Source organism: Clarias gariepinus, chromosome 10 (assembly GCF_024256425.1).
Source record: "Clarias gariepinus isolate MV-2021 ecotype Netherlands chromosome 10, CGAR_prim_01v2, whole genome shotgun sequence".
Classification (NCBI taxonomy): Eukaryota; Metazoa; Chordata; class Actinopteri; order Siluriformes; family Clariidae; genus Clarias; species Clarias gariepinus.
This window is the reverse complement of record NC_071109.1, coordinates 29,880,981-29,902,925: the sequence shown is the minus strand read 5'-3', so window position 1 is coordinate 29,902,925 and position 21,945 is coordinate 29,880,981. Positions and strand designations below refer to the sequence as shown.

Genomic DNA, 21,945 nt, shown 5'->3' with positions numbered 1-21,945 from the left:
CAGACCTGATTGCCTTAAAGCTTATTTACCTACTATCTGTTTATCTCTGTCTGCACTCTCCCACTCCTCACGCTCTCGTCTTTTAATGTCATTCACGTCCTCTCCATTTCCTTCTCTTACCTTCCATTTAATTCCTGCTGGGCGTACATATTCATGAGCGATAAACAAAAAGAAAACGCAAAGCAACTCAGCAGGCGTGTTACGAAACAATACACCTGCACCTTGTCATTATAAACATATTAATCTGTCATAATGTTGACTGCTTGATTTGATGATTGCTAATGGATTATTGTAAAACTGCAATAACGGCATACAAAACATTTCTTCCACACCTGTTTATGTAATTATTTTAAAATCTGTGCTTTGTATATTTAGTAGTGAGTGCATGCTGGTTGAATACTAATCACGTTTTTAAATAATATTTACATACTTGAATGCTCTACTCTTTTAAAACACATTTTGTAAATTTATTGCCAACGCTTATTTTCCCCAATTTATCCATTTTCTAATCAAACAAGTCTCACACTCTAATAATTAAATGAAGAGCTTTTTGCTTTGATTACGGCCTTGGCATAATTTAGAAAAGCTCATGCAACGTCGCAACATTTATTTCCTTCCAGAGTCGCATAAATTTCTCCTTAATATCTTGTATAGATGATGGGACATAGCACATTCCAAAAATTCTCAGTGCAGTCAAGGTCTGGACTCTCTGGTGGCCAATCCATGTGTGAAAATGATGTCTCATGCTCCCTGAACCAAACTTTTACAATTTGCGTTTGATGAATCATCTTGGAATATAATCGTGCCATCAAGGAAGAAAAAATCCACTGATGGAAAATCCTGGTCATTCAGTACATTCAGGTCGTCAGATGACCTCATTTTCTTTGGGAACATAACGTTGCTAATCCTAGACCTAGACCAAACGGAGGAACTCCAGACAATAACAACTGCCTCCGCAGGTTTATATATTAGACCATATTAGACTAGGCATGATGCACCCATCATTCTGGACCAAGGTAAATCTGGACTCTCTAGTCTACAGTCCAATCTTTATGCTTCATAGAAAACTGAACCCTTCATTTCTGATGTGTTTTTCTTCAGGCTACACAGCTGTTTAGTCCCAATCCCTTGAGGTTTCTGTGCATTGTGCGAGTGGAAATGCTGTTACTTTACTATTAAACATAGCCAGGAGTTTTACTGTTTTTTTTATTTTTTTTTATTAACTAAGCATTTAAATGATCTCCCGTCACGCTCATTCAGGATGTTTTTCCGACGACCACATTTCGTCCTTGAAGATGATGGTTCAGTACTATCCTTCCAGATTTTAATAATGCATTGAATAATGTAATTCAATTTTAATAGTTCCAACAATCTAATTAGTTATTTTATTTTCCTGATGCAAGACAATAATTTGACCCTTCTGAAACAAAGTAACATCTTTGCCATGACCACAGGATATGTCTTTTGACATGGTTGTTAAAGAAATGAGACGCTACATCAGTTAGGGTTAAATAATATTAATCACTGCAGTAATTATCCAGTGGAAGGCTCATTTTGTTTGGTTAAATCCAGGGCGCGGTGACAAGTCGCTCCCTTATGTTATACCCTATGAAGCGAGCATATATAGTGAGTAAGCCCTTTAGGACTCCACATTTCTGTACTGCACGTTAAAAAGAATTGGAGAAAAGTCCATTGCTTTTTTTGTAAACGTGGTGGACGGAAGACTGACCTCATAGCTGTGTCCGCTGTCTGTTCCGGCGTCCCACGGGAGCAGGTCTTTAGTGAGTCTCTGCACCCAGCCGCACTCAGCCGTGCACAGATCCTCAGCGCTCAGGCCAACGTTCCAGTCAGGACTCGGGCCGAGCATGGTCAAAAAAGACATGAGGTGACGGGATCGGTCCACGGAGAACTCGGCCGAGGGAGCAGCACGACTGCGAGAGAGAGAGAGGGAGAGAGAGAGAGAGTAGAAACAATGACAAACCAAGACAAAGAAGGAGATGTACAGAAAAAAAAGATAAAGACAGAGGCAAGAGAATGATCAAGAAAAAAGCAGGGGTAAAACGATATATATACATGAGATGAGAAGAAGATGGAGAGAGCGAGAGAGATAGAGAGCAAAATCAAGAAAAAAACATAAACAAATAAATATATAAATAAATGTTAGCAAATGATGGAACATATACAGAAAACAAGAAACAGGAAGGTGAATGGAGCAATAGAGGAAAAGACAAAAAAAAGAAAGGAAAAATGACAGAAATAAAGAAAGGTAAGGGGGAATACATGAAGGGTGAGGAAGTTTAAGACAGAAATGGTACAAAGAGAGAAAGAACATCAAAAGAAAGAAGTATTGAGTGAAAAGAGACGTATAGAGAGGTAGAATGTGAGTAACAGTGAATTGAACATAGAGCCGAGATAAATGAGCAGAGAACACAGACACCAAGACAAAGAAAGAAATTGACAGAAGAAAAGAAAGGGAAAAAGAAATCAAGTCAACAATACAAAGAAACTAATACAAAAGGAAAAAGGTAAAAATTTATAAATAAATAAAAAATAAATGAGAAGAGGAGAGGAGTGGGAGAGCCACGGTAAATTGTAGGATTTTAATCAGCTATAAAAAAAAACGCTTGTAGTTCTGATGGGTCAACATATCCCTCCACCCTTATCGACAAGAACAAAATTATCCTAGATTTCTATTTAATACTGCAGTGAAATTAGCTAAGAATAAGACCACAACATAAACATGCACAACAACAAGTAGTGGTAACTTCATGACAAAATTGAGGAAAATATCAGGGGGACAAAAAAAAAAAAAAAGACTTTAAATTTAATATTCATAAAATGTCAGACCTCATCAAATGATTTAGGCCTCATCATAGAGACAGCACTGGTTAAAGTGGTAAATTACTACTGGCCCCTGATCAATGTTGTGTCTCCTTGCTTGACTCGCAGCTTTTAACACTATAGATCATTTTATTATTCTTTATAGACTAGCAAATGTTTTAGGAGTCAGAGGAAAGGTCTTCTCTTGGTTTAGGTCTTATTTGACTGATTGTTATTAGTGTGTAGATGTAAATGGTGAGTTTTAAATTAAAGTTTGGTGTTCCACAAAGTTCTGTTTTAGGCTCAATGATTTTTCTTTCTCCCTCTGCATGCTTCCTCTAGGCAACATAATTTAAAAGCATGGAATTCGTTACTAATGTTATGCTGAAAACATGCAGTTACATGTTTTAGCAAAGCCTGAAGAGAGACACAACATGAGGAATAAACGTGAGAAATATGTCAAGGACATCAGACTTTGCATGCTTATCAACTTCCTCCTACTTAATTCTAATAAGACACGTACTAGTGGTACAGTACAAGTAAAACATGCATCTAAAAGTTTTCTGATCACATCTGATTATCATGTTCAGCAGTTAAAGACTTTGGTTCGATTATTGATTCCAGTATTTCTTATAAAGCCCATGTAGATAATATTGCTTATACTGTTATAATAATATTAATCCTTTTTTGCTAATATAAGTTTTCCTTCTTGGATCTCAGAAATATTGCTAAAATAAGAAATATAATGTCAGTATTATTACAGGCATTATTGTAATGCCTTATGGATGTTCCACCACAGTAGGTACAAAGAACCTCCCTTTATTCTAGTCCTTACTAGAACCAAAATATAACAGAACATCACCCCTGTCTTATCCACACTGCACTGGCTCTCAGTGAAAGGTTACTGACATGTTACTTCTACTGACCGACAAAGCACTGAATGGTCATGCACGACATTGCCTGAGTGAACTGCTTGTGTTTCACAACCCGTCACACCTACTTTGAAGAAAAAGTCCAGGCTATTTGTTGGTACCTCATACAGTAAAAGCTGAGTTTTTTCTTACACAGCCCACAGTTGTAAAATAGCATTTTTACTAGAGTTCAGAAATCAGACACAGCGTCTGTGTTTACGTCTGGGTTGATGACTTTTTTTTTTTTGTCAGTATTTTTGTGAATAGGTTTTGCTTAGACGAAGGAGCAGATGTGGGGATACATGGGGATAGAGCGTTATGCATAACTCCCCTGTTTGGAAGCTGTCTTCTGCTACTGTCACTTAGGTTTGTGGAGGTGAAGTGACTGGTTGCCCAGGGAGCCCTTATTTCAGGTCTATGTTGACCTTATTCATTAATCGACAATGAGCATACCTAATTATGTGTTTCTATCTCATGCTCTCTCTTTCCCTCTCTCATGCTCCCACACACACTCTCTCTCTCTTTTTTTTTCTCTGTGTCCCTCTTAAGGTTTCTTACTTATGTCATGTCAGGGACGTTTCCTTCCTGCCTCCACTGCCTCTGGCTTGCTCATACGGAACAAATGGGTAAAGCTATAAATTTGTAAATCTGCACATTACTTAATATTTTTTATTTAGATCCATAACTTTAACGTTTGTAAATTTCTGTCTAATAAATTTAACCAACTTATCTCGAATTTATATAAAAGAAAGAAAGAAAAAGAAACAGTCCAAGTTAATGAAAGAGACAAGAGCAGATGGAGTGCTGGAGGGACAGAAAAATAGAATAAAGCAAAAAGTTCAACCAACAGAAAAGAGAGGTTGAGTGATGAAGTAGAATAACCAATAAAAAATTAAAGAAAGTGACAAAGACAAAAGAAACAAGCACCAGGGTAAGACAAATAACAAAAAAGAGAGAAAGACAGAAGACAATGATAGCAATTAAATGGCAGCAAAAGAGAATGATGGAGAAAGAGATAATGGAAATGAATTAAGGCCATGACAAAAGAGAAAGAAAGAGAAAAATAAGCAGGTGAATGGAGGGATGGAGGGGAAAAAGGAACCGAGATATAAAAATGAGAAAAACGAGAGACAAAGACGACGAATGAAAGAGACAGAGGAACAAAAAGGAGCGAAGAAATGAGGTTTGCATTTTGTAATAAGCATGTCGTCGCATCAGCGAGCATTAAAATGAGAATCTTTTGTTGAGTTCTTTATCCGGAAGCCGAGGCGTGGTGTTCGGGGAGTTCAGGTCTTTATGTGAAAGTGTGCTGCATGTTTCTATGATGCTGTCTGGGTGGCCGACTGAGCACTCTCGCGTAATTTCCATCGAGATAGCGCTTTGTAAGACACCACAGATGGTAATTAATCATGCTAATTGTCCTGATTAGAAGCCCATCTCCAATGCAACTGTTGCCTCTACGGCGGCGCAGGGCCGAGGCCTGGATTATGCAGCTCCTGACGCTATCGATTAACGGGCATAAAATATTCATCATATGACTTCCACTAGCGACACTTCACACGCTAGGACTTCAAAACCGCAAGACGGTTCCCTTTCTGTACAAACACACACACGCTCATATTTGCAGCTGTTTGATGAGTGTGAAGCGTCCATGCTGGCTATAAAACCCCCATGTGGCCGGATGGCTGGTTCACACGCTTCTGAACATGACTAGCATGCCAAACACTACGGCGTGGAATAATTTAGCCTTCTACACACCTGAACATGCTCCAGAGGCCCAGCGTGAATGTGTTAACTGAAGTGAGCTTAAAGCAGAAGACCGTAGATTGAAGTGCACTTGGCTGCAAATGTATCGCTTATCAAAAGCAGAAGCCTGCTCTTTATCTCGAAAAAGTAAAAAAAAAAAAAAACACCACATAAAATATTTAACAGCATCGTTAATGAACGCGGGGGAAAAACTAGCACATGGCCAGCAGGTGCCAGACACCAGGGGCCAGGAAAATCTGTCAGCCGCAAGGAGAAAAACTCGTCTCCTGTCAGCGAGGGTGAGGATCACACACAGGGCAGAGAAACATTTCAGGACAAAAAGGGAGTTTTTTTTCCCTCTATTACAATGCTAATGTAGCTAATAACAAACGTCTCACCTATTTTTTGTCCGTAAGCCTTTTTCTCACTCATTATTAGTCATTATCCATACAGTTTAATCTGTGTCACGAGAGACAATCCGAATCCTTTTCATGCTCAGTAATTATTTGTGAATTTGTTATTGGGTCATATAATGGACTGGAATGGACTACTAATGGTTTATGGCTCACTGGTCAAGGTGTGTGACTGACGCAGAGACAGGAAGCGGAGCTGGACATGGAATTACTCACATATTCAAAGGTTGCCAGGCCGGCCACTGAGCTTTCGTCTTGATCACAGTCATGACGTCATCACCCTGTGTGTGAGAGAGACACAAAGAGAGAGAGAGAGAGAGAGAGCCAAAGAGAGAGAGAGAGAGACAAAGACAGAGAGAGAGAGATAAAGAGAGAGAGAGAGAGACAAAGAGAAAGGATACATTTAATCACTGTTGGGGAGGGGGATTAAGATTGACATATCTGTAGCAGAAAAGCAAATGCCGAGCTAAAGACACACACTGATGCTAAGCGCAGCATGGATGATGTGTCCTGAGATTTTAACAGCAGATTCCTGGAGGTTTCTGTGATATTACAGAGGAAAGAAAACTCAAACAGGAACTCAACTGAAATAGGGATTTTTTTTTTCCTTACTGGTAAAAGCAGGTCAAAACTTAAGCAACTCGAAATACAGGTAAACCTGTGGGCTCCATGGGAGGCATTTATAAAATTCATGACAGACAGACAGACAGAGACAGACAGACAGAAGTAAGGATACAGAAAAATAGAGATAAAGAGATACATTTTTGGGGCAGATGGACAGACAGACAGACAGACAGACAGTCAGATAGATAGATAGATAGATAGATAGATAGATAGATAGATAGATAGATAGATAGATAGATAAAGGTACAGGCATGCAGACAGACAGAAGTACAGACATACAGAAAATAGAGATAGAGATAGTTTAATAAATTTTTTGGACAGACAGACAGACAGACAGACAGTCAGATAGATAGATAGATAGATAGATAGATAGATAGATAGATAGATAGATAGATAGATAGATAAAGGTACAGTCATGCAGACAGAGAGAAGTACAGACATACAGAAAATAGAGATAGAGATAGTTTAATGAATTTTTTGGACAGACAGACAGACAGACAGATAGCAAGACAGACAGACAGACAGACAGTAAGACAGACAGACAGACAGACAAACAGACAGACAGACAGATAGATAGATAGATAGATCTTATGAAAAGAGCTATGTTAGAACTTGTGGAAACAACTAATTTCTTCATTACACAATTAAAGGTGGTCAATAATTAATTCAGAATCTTCTACACTTCCCTTCATTCTCACACACAGTGTACAGCATTTAGATCATTGTATACTGTACGCTAAATAGTGTAGAACTGTAATGGATATGGACACTCCTGGAATTTTGAGTAACCACTGTTCTCCATTGCAGGGTCCCCAAACGTACTGTCTCAGAAATACTGCATTCTTAATCTCAGGCTCTTGTGATTCGGCCGACCAATTAACAGCTGGCTCGTAGTAATTAAGCAATCAGTCTCTGACCTGGCTGAACTGATGAATATATTTCGGAGTGGCAGATGGCCAAGCGTACAGACGGAGATATTAATTCATGGTGAAACTCTCGGCCCCTCTGCATCGTCATCCAAAATGGATTTTTTTCTTTTCTTTTCTTTTTCTTTTATTTTATGCAAAAGACCACGTTAAGGTTTTCGACAACACACATTGACACTATGTACCGATCAGGAAAAGTGCTGCAACTGAAATGTAAGCAATGCTTTATAGTTATATAAAGATATCGAATCTAGCTTCTCTGTGTGTGTGTGTGTGTGTGTGCTGTTTACTGGCTATGTGTGAAATATACACAAAGAGAAAATATGTACACAGTGAGAAAGGTTAGAGCTGCAATACAATTATATGACATGACAAAGAGATATGTGTGAGTGTGTGTGTGAGTGTGTGAGTGTGTGTGTGTGTGATGAGAGTTGAACAAACCTCTGCAGTTAATCCAAACCATGTTATTAAATTAACTTCACTGACTTCCCTTTGCCTCATGGAAGGCCCTAGGGATCTTAATTTATCAATTGATTTATTATTCGTTATTTGTAATATTTTTAAAATATTGTTTTACATTTTATCTTTAAGCGTATTCAGTGGATTTCTGATTCATGCTTTTTTTTTTCTTCTGAAAGCCAGTGAAAGTCAGTATGTAATTTAAACAAAGGTGTTTGGTCATGAGGAGTGAAGGCGAGGAAAATAATGAAACAGGTCAGCGTCGACAGCGTCCTGGAGTCCACGTCTCATCTTTTCTTCCATTTTGAGCAAGAGCCACATGTTAAAAATTAATCAGGTTGACTAGCTGGCCTTTAAGGATTCAGAACGGTTGTGACCGAAGACAACGGATGACAGTTCTGGCAGCGTTTGAAATGTTTTTTCAATTAAAATCTCGGAGTGTGAGCACTGCTGCAAAGTTCATCTTCGTCATATAATCTGACACAGAGGACATTACTGTATACTCTGTTACAGACTCACGTGGTTTTATACGGGCTTCGGCTCGCTACAGTACGCTTAGCCGTGGGGAAACTAGCAAGCCACTAACATAGCGTTAATCTAAACCTAAAACAAATCAGACTTGCAGTTTCCCTCCATTCTGGCCTTCGACCCGAACTGATTTCAGACTAATACCACGATTGTGTTCAGTAAAAAAATAAATAAATAAAAGAAGAGATATTTAAAAATTGAGCCAGAAAGACATAAAGCTATAATACGCTGCTTTCTGAATAAAAAATGAGCTTCAGCTCAGGGTCGGACAAATGAACCAAGAGTACTGCCTTCTTATTCAGCCTCCACCCGTTAGTAAGACTTCACGTAAATAATTTATGCTAGTTATTAAAACTATATATATTGTAAAATGAACAATATGCCTGAACTTTAATAGCCTCTAAATGTGAGCCGATGATTATAATGTACTCTAGAATGCTGATTAATGATTGAGTATCCAGTGCTGATTATGTGCTGAGAGACCTGGGACCATAAAGAGATGAATTAGCACAAACATGTCGCCATATGGGGGAGAAAAGGAGACGTGTTTGTACACAACGTTTCATTATTCTCAGTACTTATGATATAATCAGTGTGTATGGCTCACGAGGACACACAACACTCTTTAATTATTACTGGCCTGTTATTTAGAAACATAATAAAAAGAACAATGTGGCGCTGTGTATGTTCTTCCCATCTCTCCCTGTGCACGAGTCAATTTAACTGAAGAAGGCGTGGCCTCTTCTTATGTCAGTCACAGTGAAGAAAGGAGGTGTGGCCTGCTTTTATGTCAATCCTCGTTAAGTAATTAGGTGTGGCCTGCTTTTATGTCAATCACAGTGAAGGTAGTGGGTGTGGCCTGTTTTTATTTCAATCCTTGTTAAGTAGGTAGGTGTGGCTTGTTGTTATGTCAATCCTTGTTAAAGAAGGAGGTGTGGCCTGTTGTTATGTCAATCCTTGTTAAAGAAGGAGGTGTGGCCTGTTGTTATGTCAATCTTTGTTAAAGAAGGAGGTGTGGCCTGTTGTTATGTCAATCCTTGTTAAAAAGGAGGTGTGGCCTGTTGTTATGTCAATCCTTGTTAAAGAAGGAGGTGTGGCCTGTTGTTATGTCAATCCTTGTTAACAAGGAGCTGCGACCTGTTTTCATGTCAGTTCTAGTTAAGAAAGGAGGTGTGGCTTGTTGTTATGTCAATCCTGGTTAAGTAAGTAGGTGTGGCCTGTTGTTATGTCAATCCTCGTTAAAAAGGAGGTGTGGCCTGTTATGCCAATCCTTGTTAAAAAGGAGGTGTGGCCTGTTTTCATGTCAGTCCTAGTAGGTGTGGCCTGTTTTCTTGTCAGTCCTAGTAAAGGAGGTGTGGTCTGTCTTCAAGTCGGTCCTAGTAAAGGAGGTGGGGCTTCTCTGGTTTCTGCTTCAAGTCTTATTTCTCAGCTGGCTGCTTTGTACATTGGCTCAAGGATTTTATATAAAGACACACAGATGCACACCATCGTAACATTTCCCCTTACAGGCCATCACACTGTTTCTGACACATTGTGTGCTCGTTATTTCCCCATGTGCTTTTGTTCATGTTTTGAAATGTGGTTTTGATCCTGTCTTTGATCTGTGTTTATTTGCTGACCCTGGTGTGCCTACGTCTCATTGCAAATTCTCATTGAGTGTTTCATACCAAGCTGTAGTTCCGCGTGTTATACATCATGCTAGTCATGGTTTTTGACTCCTGACTGTTTATTCAAACTGAGACCCAGCCTATATGCACTAATATCTCTCGTTATGTTTCAAGAACACAACTCTTGGACTTCATATAATAAAAAACACATCAACATATCGAGTGTACTGTACCGGCACTAACATGTGTTTCACACATTCTTGTATTTCTACCATAAAAGATATGCAAAATATTTATGTATGTGTATGTATAAAACTGTTCTCCTTCATCTTAACCTAAACAGCTTAAATCCAGATTTTTTAAATTTATTTATTTTTTATCGGGGACAATAAAAAAGCATGGAAATTCTTGACCCTGTCCTTTTAAGATGAAGACAGCGGCTGTTTCCCAGGAACCTGCCCCTAAACCATGAGAAGCAAGGACTGGCATGATGGTTGGCAGTGGTTCCTGCAGCATCACTTTGAGGTGAGGAGCTCTCTGAGCAGATTCAGCTCCAGCGCCCCAGGGGAAAATCCACCACTAAGTCTTCTGTTCTCATGGTTACAAAGTTTTATATGAAAAACTTCTTTGTCCCTTCTATCTGCAATTCTTTTTGTTGGTCTTGAAACACAGGTCAGTGTTTTGGTTGCCTGGAAACCTAATTGTTGCGGCTAAAATGTAGGTAACGTAACGTAACAGGGTCTCACAAGCCTGACAAAAATTTTTTGCAAGTAGTTCGTGAAAGACCCAAGCGCTTTGTATTTAAAGATGGCACAAAAAATTGTAAAAAGTTACATATAGAGTTTCTTCGTGTGGCAATCTATGGATCGCCCCACTGCCTCGAAAACTTTTTTTATTTTTTATAAATGTAATAAATTTATATACTGTATGTATGACTTCGGTGGCATGGTGGCGTCGTGGTTAGCATTGTAGTCTCGCATCTCCAGGGTCGAGGGTTCAATAATTCCCGCCTCTGGTTTGTGTGTAGGTGTTGAGTGTGCATGTTCTACCCCTGCCTGGTGGGTTTCCTCCAGGTACTCCGGTTTTCTCCCACAGCCCAATGACATGCAAATTCGCGTTTCCAAAAATTGCCTGTACTGTACGGGCGTGTTTGTTTGTGCCCTGCAATTGATTGACACCCTACCTCATGCCCCAAAACTCCTGGGATAGGCTTCAGGCCCTCATATTCACAAAAACTATATTGCCAAAAGTATGCCCTTACATGCATATGAACTTGAGTAACTCTCAATTCTTAAACCATAGGGTTTAATATGATGCTGGCCCACCTTTTGCAGCTATAACAGCTTCAACTCTTCTCCAAGGCTTTCCACAGGGTTTAGGTGTGCGTTCATAAGAATCTTTGACCGTGGTTTGATCGAGGTTGAAGTCAGAACCATGTGCTACTTTATAGATCTTGTAGACCTTACATAGTCTTTGTCAGACTTTGTTGGACTTGGCCCCTTACTTCCAGTGTAAGGGACTCTTAATGCTTCCGCATGCCAAGACATTTTGGACAACTTCATGCTCTTCCAACAGGTTGGGGACAACCCCTTTCTGTTCCAACATGACTGCGCACCAGTGCACAAAGCAAAGTCCATAAACATGTACAGTATGAGCGAGTTTGGAGTTTGGTGTGAAAGAATTTGACTTGAGTCCTGAACTCAACCCGATCAAACACCTCTGGGTATTAGATGTTACTCAAGTTCATATGCATGTAAATACTTTGGAAATATATTGTGTGTGTGTGTATACAGTATATGTATATTGGTACCTACAGTAGGTATCATGATAAGAAGCCTGGAGTTCCTGGTGATTCCCATCTATCTATCAAAAGCTGTGGTATATTTTCAAAGAATTTAAAATAAATGAATACATTTTAGACTGTTTAATGTTTGTAAGTTTATGATTTTGATAGTGTGACAAATTTACTCGTCAATTCAGTTAAAAACCGGTTGACCATCAAAAAAGTTTCATGAAAATGTATAACCAATTTATAATTTCTAATAAATCTCACCGAACCACCTGTGCAACATGAGATTTTTGCGAATGCTCAAATTCACCCTTTAATTCCGTTCATTCACTATTTTATCTCGCAAATACAAGTGAACCCGAGCACACTTCGTGTTCAGATGAAGGCCGAAACCTCATAAAAGCTTCTTTATGAGTATATAAAAAAAAGTGGCTCATAGTAAAGCTACACAGGCACAGCAATTATAACTTAGTTTACGCGTGAGAAAATGAGAATGCTGTGTAGAAAATGAGAATCGCTGCAGGTTCCTGGCTCTTTTATACCGAGGCCATGTTTTATGCTTTACAGCCAAGTGCCCTAGACTCACCCCGACTGATAGAACAGCGCCAGAAGGACAGAAGGAGGAGTGGAAGGAAAGACGAGAGGAGGGGGAGTGCAAGTGTGGCCGAGTGCTTGCAGAGAGCTGTCAAAGGAGCAGCGGAGTAGCTGCACCGGAAAGGTCACTCACACACACACACACACAAATTCAACCACACACCTTTCAGATGTTGCTGCCTTGAAAGAGGCTTATATGGCCACACAAACAGTGAAACCGCACATACACACACGCGCACAAATCTACAAGCTAACAATCCAAAACTGTGTGTGTGTGTGTGTGATCAGAAATCAGCAACCTGTGCCGTCAATAAAGCAGAACCAGAGCTATTAAATCTGTTATGAGAATTGTTTTCGGTTTTAAGTGATGAATGAATTTAATTTAAGGATGATATCAAAGTAGCGCCTTATCAGTACTTTGACGATACAGACTACATATTTCCGATATTTATATTATATGTGTGTTTTTTTTGCCTACAGTACCCATTTTCATCGATCCTTTACATCTATTTTGCTTTCACTCATCAGAGAGCGACGGTTTATTTGAGATTATGTTCAACCCTAAAGCAACATGACATCTTGCATTATAAACGCAGCTCCAGTGTTGAATGACTCATACTTTCTGATTTAATAAATCCATAAATCCTTTTAATCATATTAGTGCTTCCGATTAAGAAGAAATTAATTTAGAATGAAAAAAAAAAAAAGATTTTCCTCTCACTTTGAAAAAGTCACCATCTTTCCTTTTCTTTTAAAAACGCTTTGTACAGCGGTGTACATAAACTCACCAGCCACTTTTTTAAGTTCACCTTGCCAGTACTAGGTTGGACTCCCCTTTTGGTGTGACAACAAGTCAAATAAGTCTCACGTTCCCAATGGTGCTCTACTGCATTGAGATTTGGTGACTGTGGTTTCTATTAAACTAAGAAGAAATCCAGTTGACATGACTCAACATGGACATGGTCAGCAACTCAGGTAGACTGTGGTACTCAACTGGTACTAAGTGGCCCAAAGTGTTTCAAGAAATCCATATAATTGCTCCACACTATTACACCACCACCACCAGCCTAAACCACTGATACAAGGCAGGATGGATCCATGCTTTCATGTTCTTTATGTCTAATTCAGACCCTACGATCCAAAGGTCACAGCAGAAATCAAGCCTCATCAGACCAGGCAATGTTTTTCCCAATCTTCTATTGTCCAGCTTTGGTGAGCCCATGGGAATTGCCACCTCAGGTTCCAGTTCTTAGCTTACAGGAGTACCACCCGGTGTGTTCTTCTGCTGCTTCAAGTGTTTTGCGACCGGAGATGCTCTTCAGCATACCTCGCCTATAACGAGATTTTATATTAGAGTTACTGTTGCTATTTTATCAGTTTGAACCTGTCTGCTTTGACTTCCAGCATTAGTAAGGCATTTTCTCCCAGAGAACTGCTGCTCACTGGATTTTTCTCTTTTTCAGGTCATTCTCTGTAAACCCCTAGACATGGTTGTGTGTAAAAAACCCAGTAGATCAGCGGTTTTGGGAAACATTTAGACCAGCCCCAGATCTGGTATCACCAACCATGCTAAATCCAAAGTCAATTAAAATCACCTTCCTTCCCCATTTTGATGCTTGGCTCGAACTTTAGCCAGATCATCTTGGCAATGTCTATATGCCTAAATGCATTGAGCTGCTGCCATGTAATTGGCTCATTAGATATATTTCTTGACGAGCACTTGAAGAGGTATACTTAATGGGGTGGACAATGAAAGGTGAGCCATTGCTCAAACCAAGAGAGCATGGATAACTGTGCTCCTACGAGTTCCAGCCATGGATGGCCGTGCCATTCTCCACATTCAAACCAGTGCTCTCTTGATGATAGGGTGAGAGCTTCTTTTGTTGTGGCACACAAAATCCTTTTGTGATATTTCAATCGTGCTTGAGTCTAATTGAGTGTTTCGTTGAGTAATAAAGCATGCTGTTTCTCAAACAGTTTGCACTAAATCTGATGTAGGACAAAAAGCCTGTTGTTAACCAGACAGCTTTGGTGGTCTGGCAAATTTTACAGTCACACGGCAGAGAATCAACCCCTTATGGACATCATCGCTGCTTCAACTCAGATCATAAAACCTTCCATCTGCAGTGCTGCTCTTTTTTACCCCCTACAGACAATAAACACAATGTCTCGAACCCACATACACACAAAGACCTCTCATACACACTGCGACCTTGAGCAACCCCTTTCAGTGCACTCCAGCCAGAACTCCATTCTCCCTGGCTAGGTATTGTTAAAGTTTTGACCTTGTGTGACCTTGCGTGAAACAAAATTCTATGCTTTGGGGAAAGAGAGTGAAAAAAAACGGCTTATATTCACAACCTGTAAGCGAATCATGCGGCCAGGGGCAGCTCTGTCGAGGCGAGTGGTGTGGCTGTAGTCGATGTGATTTGTGGGATTGTGTTAGTCAGGGCAGGCCTCTAGCCTGGGGCTGAGGGAAATGAGCTGATGAGGTGACTTCGCCAGCTCAGGAGTGAGCATTAGTACCAAACTATATACAATACTGTGCAAAAGCCTTGAGCCCCCTTCATTTCTTCATAGCTTGCTTCAGACTTTCTTGTATTTTTAATGTAGTCTTGAGGAATAGTTCTCCAGGCTTCCTGAAGGCCTTTTTGTCTCGGATTTTCAGTCCAGTCCCCAGTCCCTGTAGCTGAGCAGTTTCAGAAGAACTTCTGTTGAGTGAACCAGTGAGAAACAGTGTACAAACAGTGTGCCTCAAATCTGATGAAGGACAAAAAGCCTGTTGTTAACCAGACAGCTTTGGTGGTCTGGCAGACCTTACTGTCACACAGAACGGAATCAACCCTCATGGACATCATCACTGCTTCAATTCAGACCATAAAACCCTCCATCCCAGTGGTGCTCTTTTTATGGGGTATGCTGATTGCTGAGTGGTTGGAACAGACGAGAGGGGAAATGAGGTCGCTGCTGAGGTTGTTACATAAACAACCAATTTTTAAATTGTATCTTTGGGCACTTTGACGCCTGTCAGAATTAAATTACCGGTCCCCTTTTATTTAAATTTAATACAAAGAAATTCTGGGTCCCTTAAGACTTTTGCACAGTACTGTAAGAGTAATAGCTCAATTGGTTAAGGCACTGGGATACTGTAAGGTTGGGGGTTCAAGCCTGTTAAGGCCCTTAACCCTAACAGTATTTCTTAACCAGTAAAAAAAAATCTGCTGTAAGGTACATGTGACAAGTAATTGAATCATAATCTTTAGACTTTTGCATAGTGATGTATATTAAAAAATAAATAGTTGAGTCTGGAATGGAATGAGTCTCCAGTGTCAGAGGAAAGTCTTGGTTTGCAGATGCTATAAAGTTTACTAGCTTGCATTGAATTACTGTTTGGAAGGTCACAGGTTCAAACCCCACCACCACCAAGTTGTAACTGTTGGACCCTTGAGCAAGGCCTTTAACCCCCAACTGCTCAGACTAAGAAGATAAAAATGTAAGTCACTTTGGAAAAGGGCGCCAGCCAAAAAGTAATTGCTTGCTTAGATGCTCCACAACACTAAGTGTAACTTAAACCTTACGTGTGAATTGTATGATGTATCATTCTTTAAAAAAAAAAGACAAATAAAACTGCACTCCTGGTTGCATCACACCACATTGTTGTTGATTATTTTCCTGTGTTGGAATTAAGTTTTTCACACTGCTCTTGTCTAGCACTCAATGTACGCCGGCAACTGAGGCTTTGTTTCAGACTGCTCAGGCTTGAACGTTTATGACAGGGAGTTTCGCATAAACCAGGACAGCGTCTTCCTCGCACGCTTCCCCTAACTGCTTGACATTCTGGCTGCTCTGAAACACCTCGGGAGAACTTCTAGCCTCGTCCTCTGTCTAATTGGTCCTTCTGTTCATCTGTTAGAGACGGAGAACTGATCAAACGTCACTTCCCTCATTCTTCTAATTCGGAGCAGCCGTGTTCAACTGCCGGATTCGATGCTGGAGAGAAAAGACGTTTTTAGGGTTTGACATTAAATTTAATTGGTGATGTTGAGTGTGGAACGCGTGCGTGCGTGCGCCGCTGCGGTGCTGTGAGTTTATAATCCTGGGCGCAGGTTGAGACATGATGACAGATTTCACACCACTTAAAGGATGCGTGTTGTTTCCGACACCATTGTACCGAGATCGGAATTATCAGCAGGTTCTCATGAGGTTTAGTCGAACTCTGTTCAGCTCCTTATCGCACATCAGCATGGCAGTTCGCTTTTTTAAAAGATAAAACCCCTGCTGTGTGGAGTCTCAATGTAAGTTGTGATTTGTTTAAGAATATTTTTTCACAGCTTTTTTTTTTACACTGCAGCACAGCTAACTTTTGGATTCCGATTGGTGTGAAGGTACTGATTAAGTAAGCGACAAAACACACAACAAACTTCGCTCACACATTCTCTATGCCACTAAAAAGGGAAGCCTGGAGGAAGCTTGGGGACTCAGGGTACAAGGCTGTACACTCTGGACATGCTGGCAATCCATCAAAGGGCACAATTTGAAAAAAAAAAAATCAATTATTTGGACTCTGGGAGGAAACCCACCAAGCACAGGGGGAACATCTTAACCACAAACCCGCGGCATAAACCGAACCCTCGAACCTGAAGGTGTGGGGCCACAGTGCTAACCACTACACCACTGGGCTGTTACTGTTTAATATTAATCTAAAGTGAGCAGTCACCTTAGAAATGATAACGTTAAGGGCCTCCAAGTGGCGCAGTGGTAATGTGCTCGCCCTATCATCCGGAGATCGTGAGTTCAATTCCCGGGAGATGCTATAACCTCTCGCAGCCAGAGGTCTAGAGAGAGCTGATTGGCCGAGCTCTTTCAGTGGGGAGGAATGAGAGGTACATTAAGCCCTTACAATAATCACAACTCTACAGCCAATCAGGGGTGTCTGTGAGCTCATGCAAGCAGAAGGAGCGGATAGCGCTGTCCTCTGAGTGTGTTATGACCCCCCAACGGTGGAGGAGTTCGAAAAGATGCGTGTTTCAGAAGAAACACATGATAGTCTTCGGCCCTCCTGACTAAGTGGAAATCAGGGAAAAGAAATGATAAAGTAATAAAACAAGCGCATCGATATAAACCTAAAGTTCATGTTATAGCCAGAACTACTTTACTTTTCACTACTCACTCACTCATCGTCTATACCACTAAAAACAGCGTCACGGGGGGCCATGAGATGGGGTACACACCGGACAGGGTGCCAATCCATCGCAGGGCACACACACATACAATTTGGAAACGCCAATAAGTCTAATCTGCATGTCTTCGAAAACCTGGATGAAACCCACCAAGCACAGCGAAAACATACAAACCATGCACACAGAGGCGGGAACTGAACCCGGACAGGAATCAAACCCAAACCTGGACAGGAATCAAACCCAGACCCTGGAAGTGCAAGGTGACAGTGCTAAACACTAAGCCACCGTGCCGCCCCAGACTTGTGCTGTTATAAATAAAATAATGCACACCTTCTGACCAAATCATATTTATGAATTCAGTCTTACTCTATACGATATACTTTTTTCTAACAGTAGTAGTTATAATTTTTATGGGTCTTGTGTTATGGTTTCTATAGTAATGGATAATTTACAGGGACATAATATAACCATATGAACTAGCCTATTTTCTATACCTATTCTGTATATATAATGCCTTGCATGCAGTTGGGGGAACCGAATCCGGCAACCTTCCGCACGGCGGATGAGAAGTCTACCCATGACGGTCCCTGGTTTTACTGCTCACATATCGCAAATTATTCTGTAATGGCTCCAAGCAAATCAGACTTCATTACTAAACTTAGAAATTGAACGCCATTATTATTTATATAACTGATTAGGCACTTCAGCGCATAAGTACGGCAATGATGCAATGTTTTGATTAACATGTTAAATGAAGATTAGAAGCAATTAATTGCAGACTAAATGTAAGGTTTTTTTTTTTATTCTGCGTAGGCCTCAAGACTGTGACGTAATCAAGCTCATCTGAGAGACAATGGGAATAGAACTGGAACGGGGATCTTGATGGGAAAATAGCTCGAAACTTGGCAGGGAGGGAGACAGAAGGCGAAAGAAAGAGAGAGAGAGAGAGAGAGAGAGAGAGCAATATATAACATTATTCTAACAAATAACTACCTCATACCAGAAAAACATTCATGACTTAATGTAATCTCTAAAAAAAAACAAAAAAAAAAACATCACCACCAATATCTTCGACATTTATGCAGTGTTCTCACACTTTCTCCCACCATACATACAAACACAACAAGCAAGAGAGAGAAAGAGAGAGAGAGAGAGAGAGAGAGAGAGAAAAATCATCATTCTAATAATAACTACATCGTACCAAAAACACATCCAATGCCTTTATGCAATCTCTGGAAGACAAACACAAACAACACCAACACCATCTCCCATTTACAGTATGCATTATGTGCTCCTTCTTCCTCTCAAGCACACACACACACGCACACACACACACACACACACAGCTTCTATATATGCGTGTGATTCTGTCTTGCTGCTACGCTCTTAAAAGGCTTTTGTTGTTGATGCTACAGTACGGCTAAAATAAGAAAATGGGACAATTATATAAGCCTACTTTCTTTTCCCTTTGCTCTTTGCATCATTGTTTTTGTCCCACATCTGCCTTTCTATTGCAGGAAGCTCCGACCGACAGCTCCTCCACTCTTCTTGACTCTGTCAGAGGCCTGGAATCAAAACAAAAGTTCTCTCGCTCTCGGCATAAAAGAAGCACTAAGATATTTCTAGCATAAGTGCAGACCTTATTTTTATTTATTTATTTATTTAATTATTTATTTGCATATAAATTTTTTTTTTTTCCGTTGGCAAAAGTGAGAAGGAACCAGGCCGACGCTTTCAGAAGAGGAGAGAGAATGCTCTTTGAGTGCTTTGGATGTAAATATATCCGGTCTCATTTCTTCATATTGAAAGGTCCAATTAAAGAATGTTGGTTAAATGAAAGAAATGAGAACAAATAATTACTGTGACAGATTGCAATAAAAGAAAAAAGAAAAAAAATCTGCAGCAACCTCATTTCCCGTCTCGTCTGTTCCAACCACTCAGCATTAAGCATCACTAGTACTGTATCTAACCTGCCAGTCTGATCATCTGTCATCATCTGCACCTGTTTCTCATTGGTTCATGCCTTAAGTTTTAAGACATTTTGTTAATGCTTGAATGGTGTGTGGCTTAATAAAGAAAAAACATTAATGTGAAACTGCTTGGGTACAGGGACCGGACTAAAAATGAGATGCGAAAAAAAAAGTCCTTCAGGAAGCCTAGGGAACTATTACAGAAGACGACATTAAAAATACAAGAAAGTCTGGAGCTTTAAACCAGAATATAAAGAAATGTGTGTGTGTGTGTGTTCCAAGACTTTTGCACAGTCCTTTACATTGCTATGTGTAATATGTAATTAGGACAGAAACAAACATATCATATTAAAAAAACACTTATTAGTCTATCAGTAAGTGTATACACGTTTCATGATGATAAAACCGCTTCACTCCTCTGACGCTGACTGACACTGTGGACTTGCTTCATCACTTTAATTGTCCCTAATAATTTGTAAGCTGGCATTTACTCTACAGTAGATGTCGTTTCTCTAAGATTCATTAAATCAACTCCTCCAAACGGTAGAAAGCCCAGACATCGCCGTCCATGTTGGCGCTATCGGTTTCCCCAGAGGGCCATTAGTGTTCGCAATTAAAGCCGTTCCTTTAGGTGAAATAAGAAAGCTTCTGTAGCAGGATGAGCTGTCCAAAAAAAAAAAGGTGTTCAGGTAAGAAGCATAAAGTATCCTTGGAAAAAAAGGGAATTCATCAAGACGTGTTCTGAAAAGCTGAACTTTCTGCAGAGCAACAGGATCGATACATCCAGGAGCAAATCTAATCTCCGATAGGACTATAATTCATTGATCTGCTGTACATTAGGGAAAATGCAGACTGGCGGAAAAAAAAAAACCCAAACATTTTCCCTAACAAGTTTTTCAAAACACCGATGCGAAAGTGTGATGTGCGGCTTCGGAGCTACAAATCTAAAATGCGCAATCTGTTCCGAGCCACAGGAACAAAACTGACGAGCAACATGACAACTGGGCGTTAAATGAAAATTTATGTGACCGATCGAGTTGCCACGCGAGGTTCCAGGCGCTGGTTGGGAGGGGAAAGAATGAAGCTTTAATTGACACTCGAAACACCAGCATCAATCTGTCCCCTCAATTAGAGCGGATTATTTGGCGCAGGCACGCTTGCACGCTGCAGATGATTTCCTTGCCATTGTTGCTATATTCATTAGCTCTCGGGCATGACTCGATTTAATTAGGGCGAAAGAATTGGAATAATTGCAGATGTTGCGGCAAATCTTAGCAACGTGAGGTCCGCTTTTTATTTGTGCTTCAGAAGAAGGAATAGAGCTCCAGATGGCCCACATTTAGAGGCCTATTTCTCACTAATAAGGGCAGCCAAGACTTTAACGTCTGACTTTCCATTTCTAGGAAACGCCGGTTGTGCATCAAACTTTTATACAACATGATTAGCCTGTAAAAATCTGTTTCCCTATTAGTCCTCGTACCGGTTAAATTGTAGGAATTAGCACCTACTGTAAAAAAACACCCAGGCAATCTTTTCTTTGGAAATTGCCTGCACTTCTTATGACGAATTCATTACCGTACTTAAGCGCTCAGTTTTAGAACCGCACTTCTGGCGATTCCTGTAAATGCCTTGACCTTCGCCGTAATGCACTTTATCCAGACCCGAGTTTTGCAATTAGTTTTAAATCTGTGTGTCGTTTCCATAGAACGGAACTATTAGTCGAGAGAATGACCCGATGGAGCTCTGAGGTCGACCTCCCTCTGGAATAACTGGAAAGCTACAGGTACAGTAACAAGAGCTCACCGTTCCTCCATTTGGCAAATCATATAACTTTTCTGAACGCAATTATGTTGAAAATGTTCTCTTATTCCAACCGTTTTTCTTTCTCCGTGGGCGAGGGGAATGTCAAATTACCAAGGTTCGAAAGTTTAGGCTTTCGTTTTTAATGGGTTACTGAAATCTAGATGAGCAGCTTTAATGACACTGTTCGAGGCTGTAATTGATCATTTTCTCCACTGAACTGTGAGGAGGAACCGAGTCGTAAAAATCCACTGGTCGAAATACAGTATGCTAAATGTGGACTAATTGAAAACTACTGCCCATATGCGACAGCACTGTAACTACAGATAAAGGCTTCGATCGTAATAATATATAATATTATTTAGTATAATTTTCCACTAGAACTTTGCCTCCTCATTGTACTTTAATGCATTCAAAGTGAACTTGATTGTAACCTGCCGATGGCACTCAACTCAAATCTGACCAGTATTGTATGTAATTGCTGGCTAAATGCAAGTTTAATTATAATATAAGTTAAATAATAAACCATACATTATCTACAGCAATGTAGAATTTCAGCTGCTTAAAATATGTTGGAA

The 21,945-nt window shown here is 40.2% G+C and overlaps 1 protein-coding gene across 1 annotated transcript in view; it reads right to left on the bottom strand.

Annotated features, from left to right (window-relative positions):
* Positions 1 to 21,945, bottom strand: part of spon1b (spondin 1b) — a 128,311-nt gene that overhangs the window by 28,320 nt on the left and 78,046 nt on the right. The window contains exons 7-8 of the mRNA XM_053505694.1: positions 6,107 to 6,171; positions 1,730 to 1,931 (exon numbers count right to left, since the gene is read on the bottom strand). Coding sequence (XP_053361669.1) covers positions 1,730 to 1,931; positions 6,107 to 6,171 — 267 coding nt within the window. The remainder of the gene's footprint in view (positions 1 to 1,729; positions 1,932 to 6,106; positions 6,172 to 21,945) is intronic.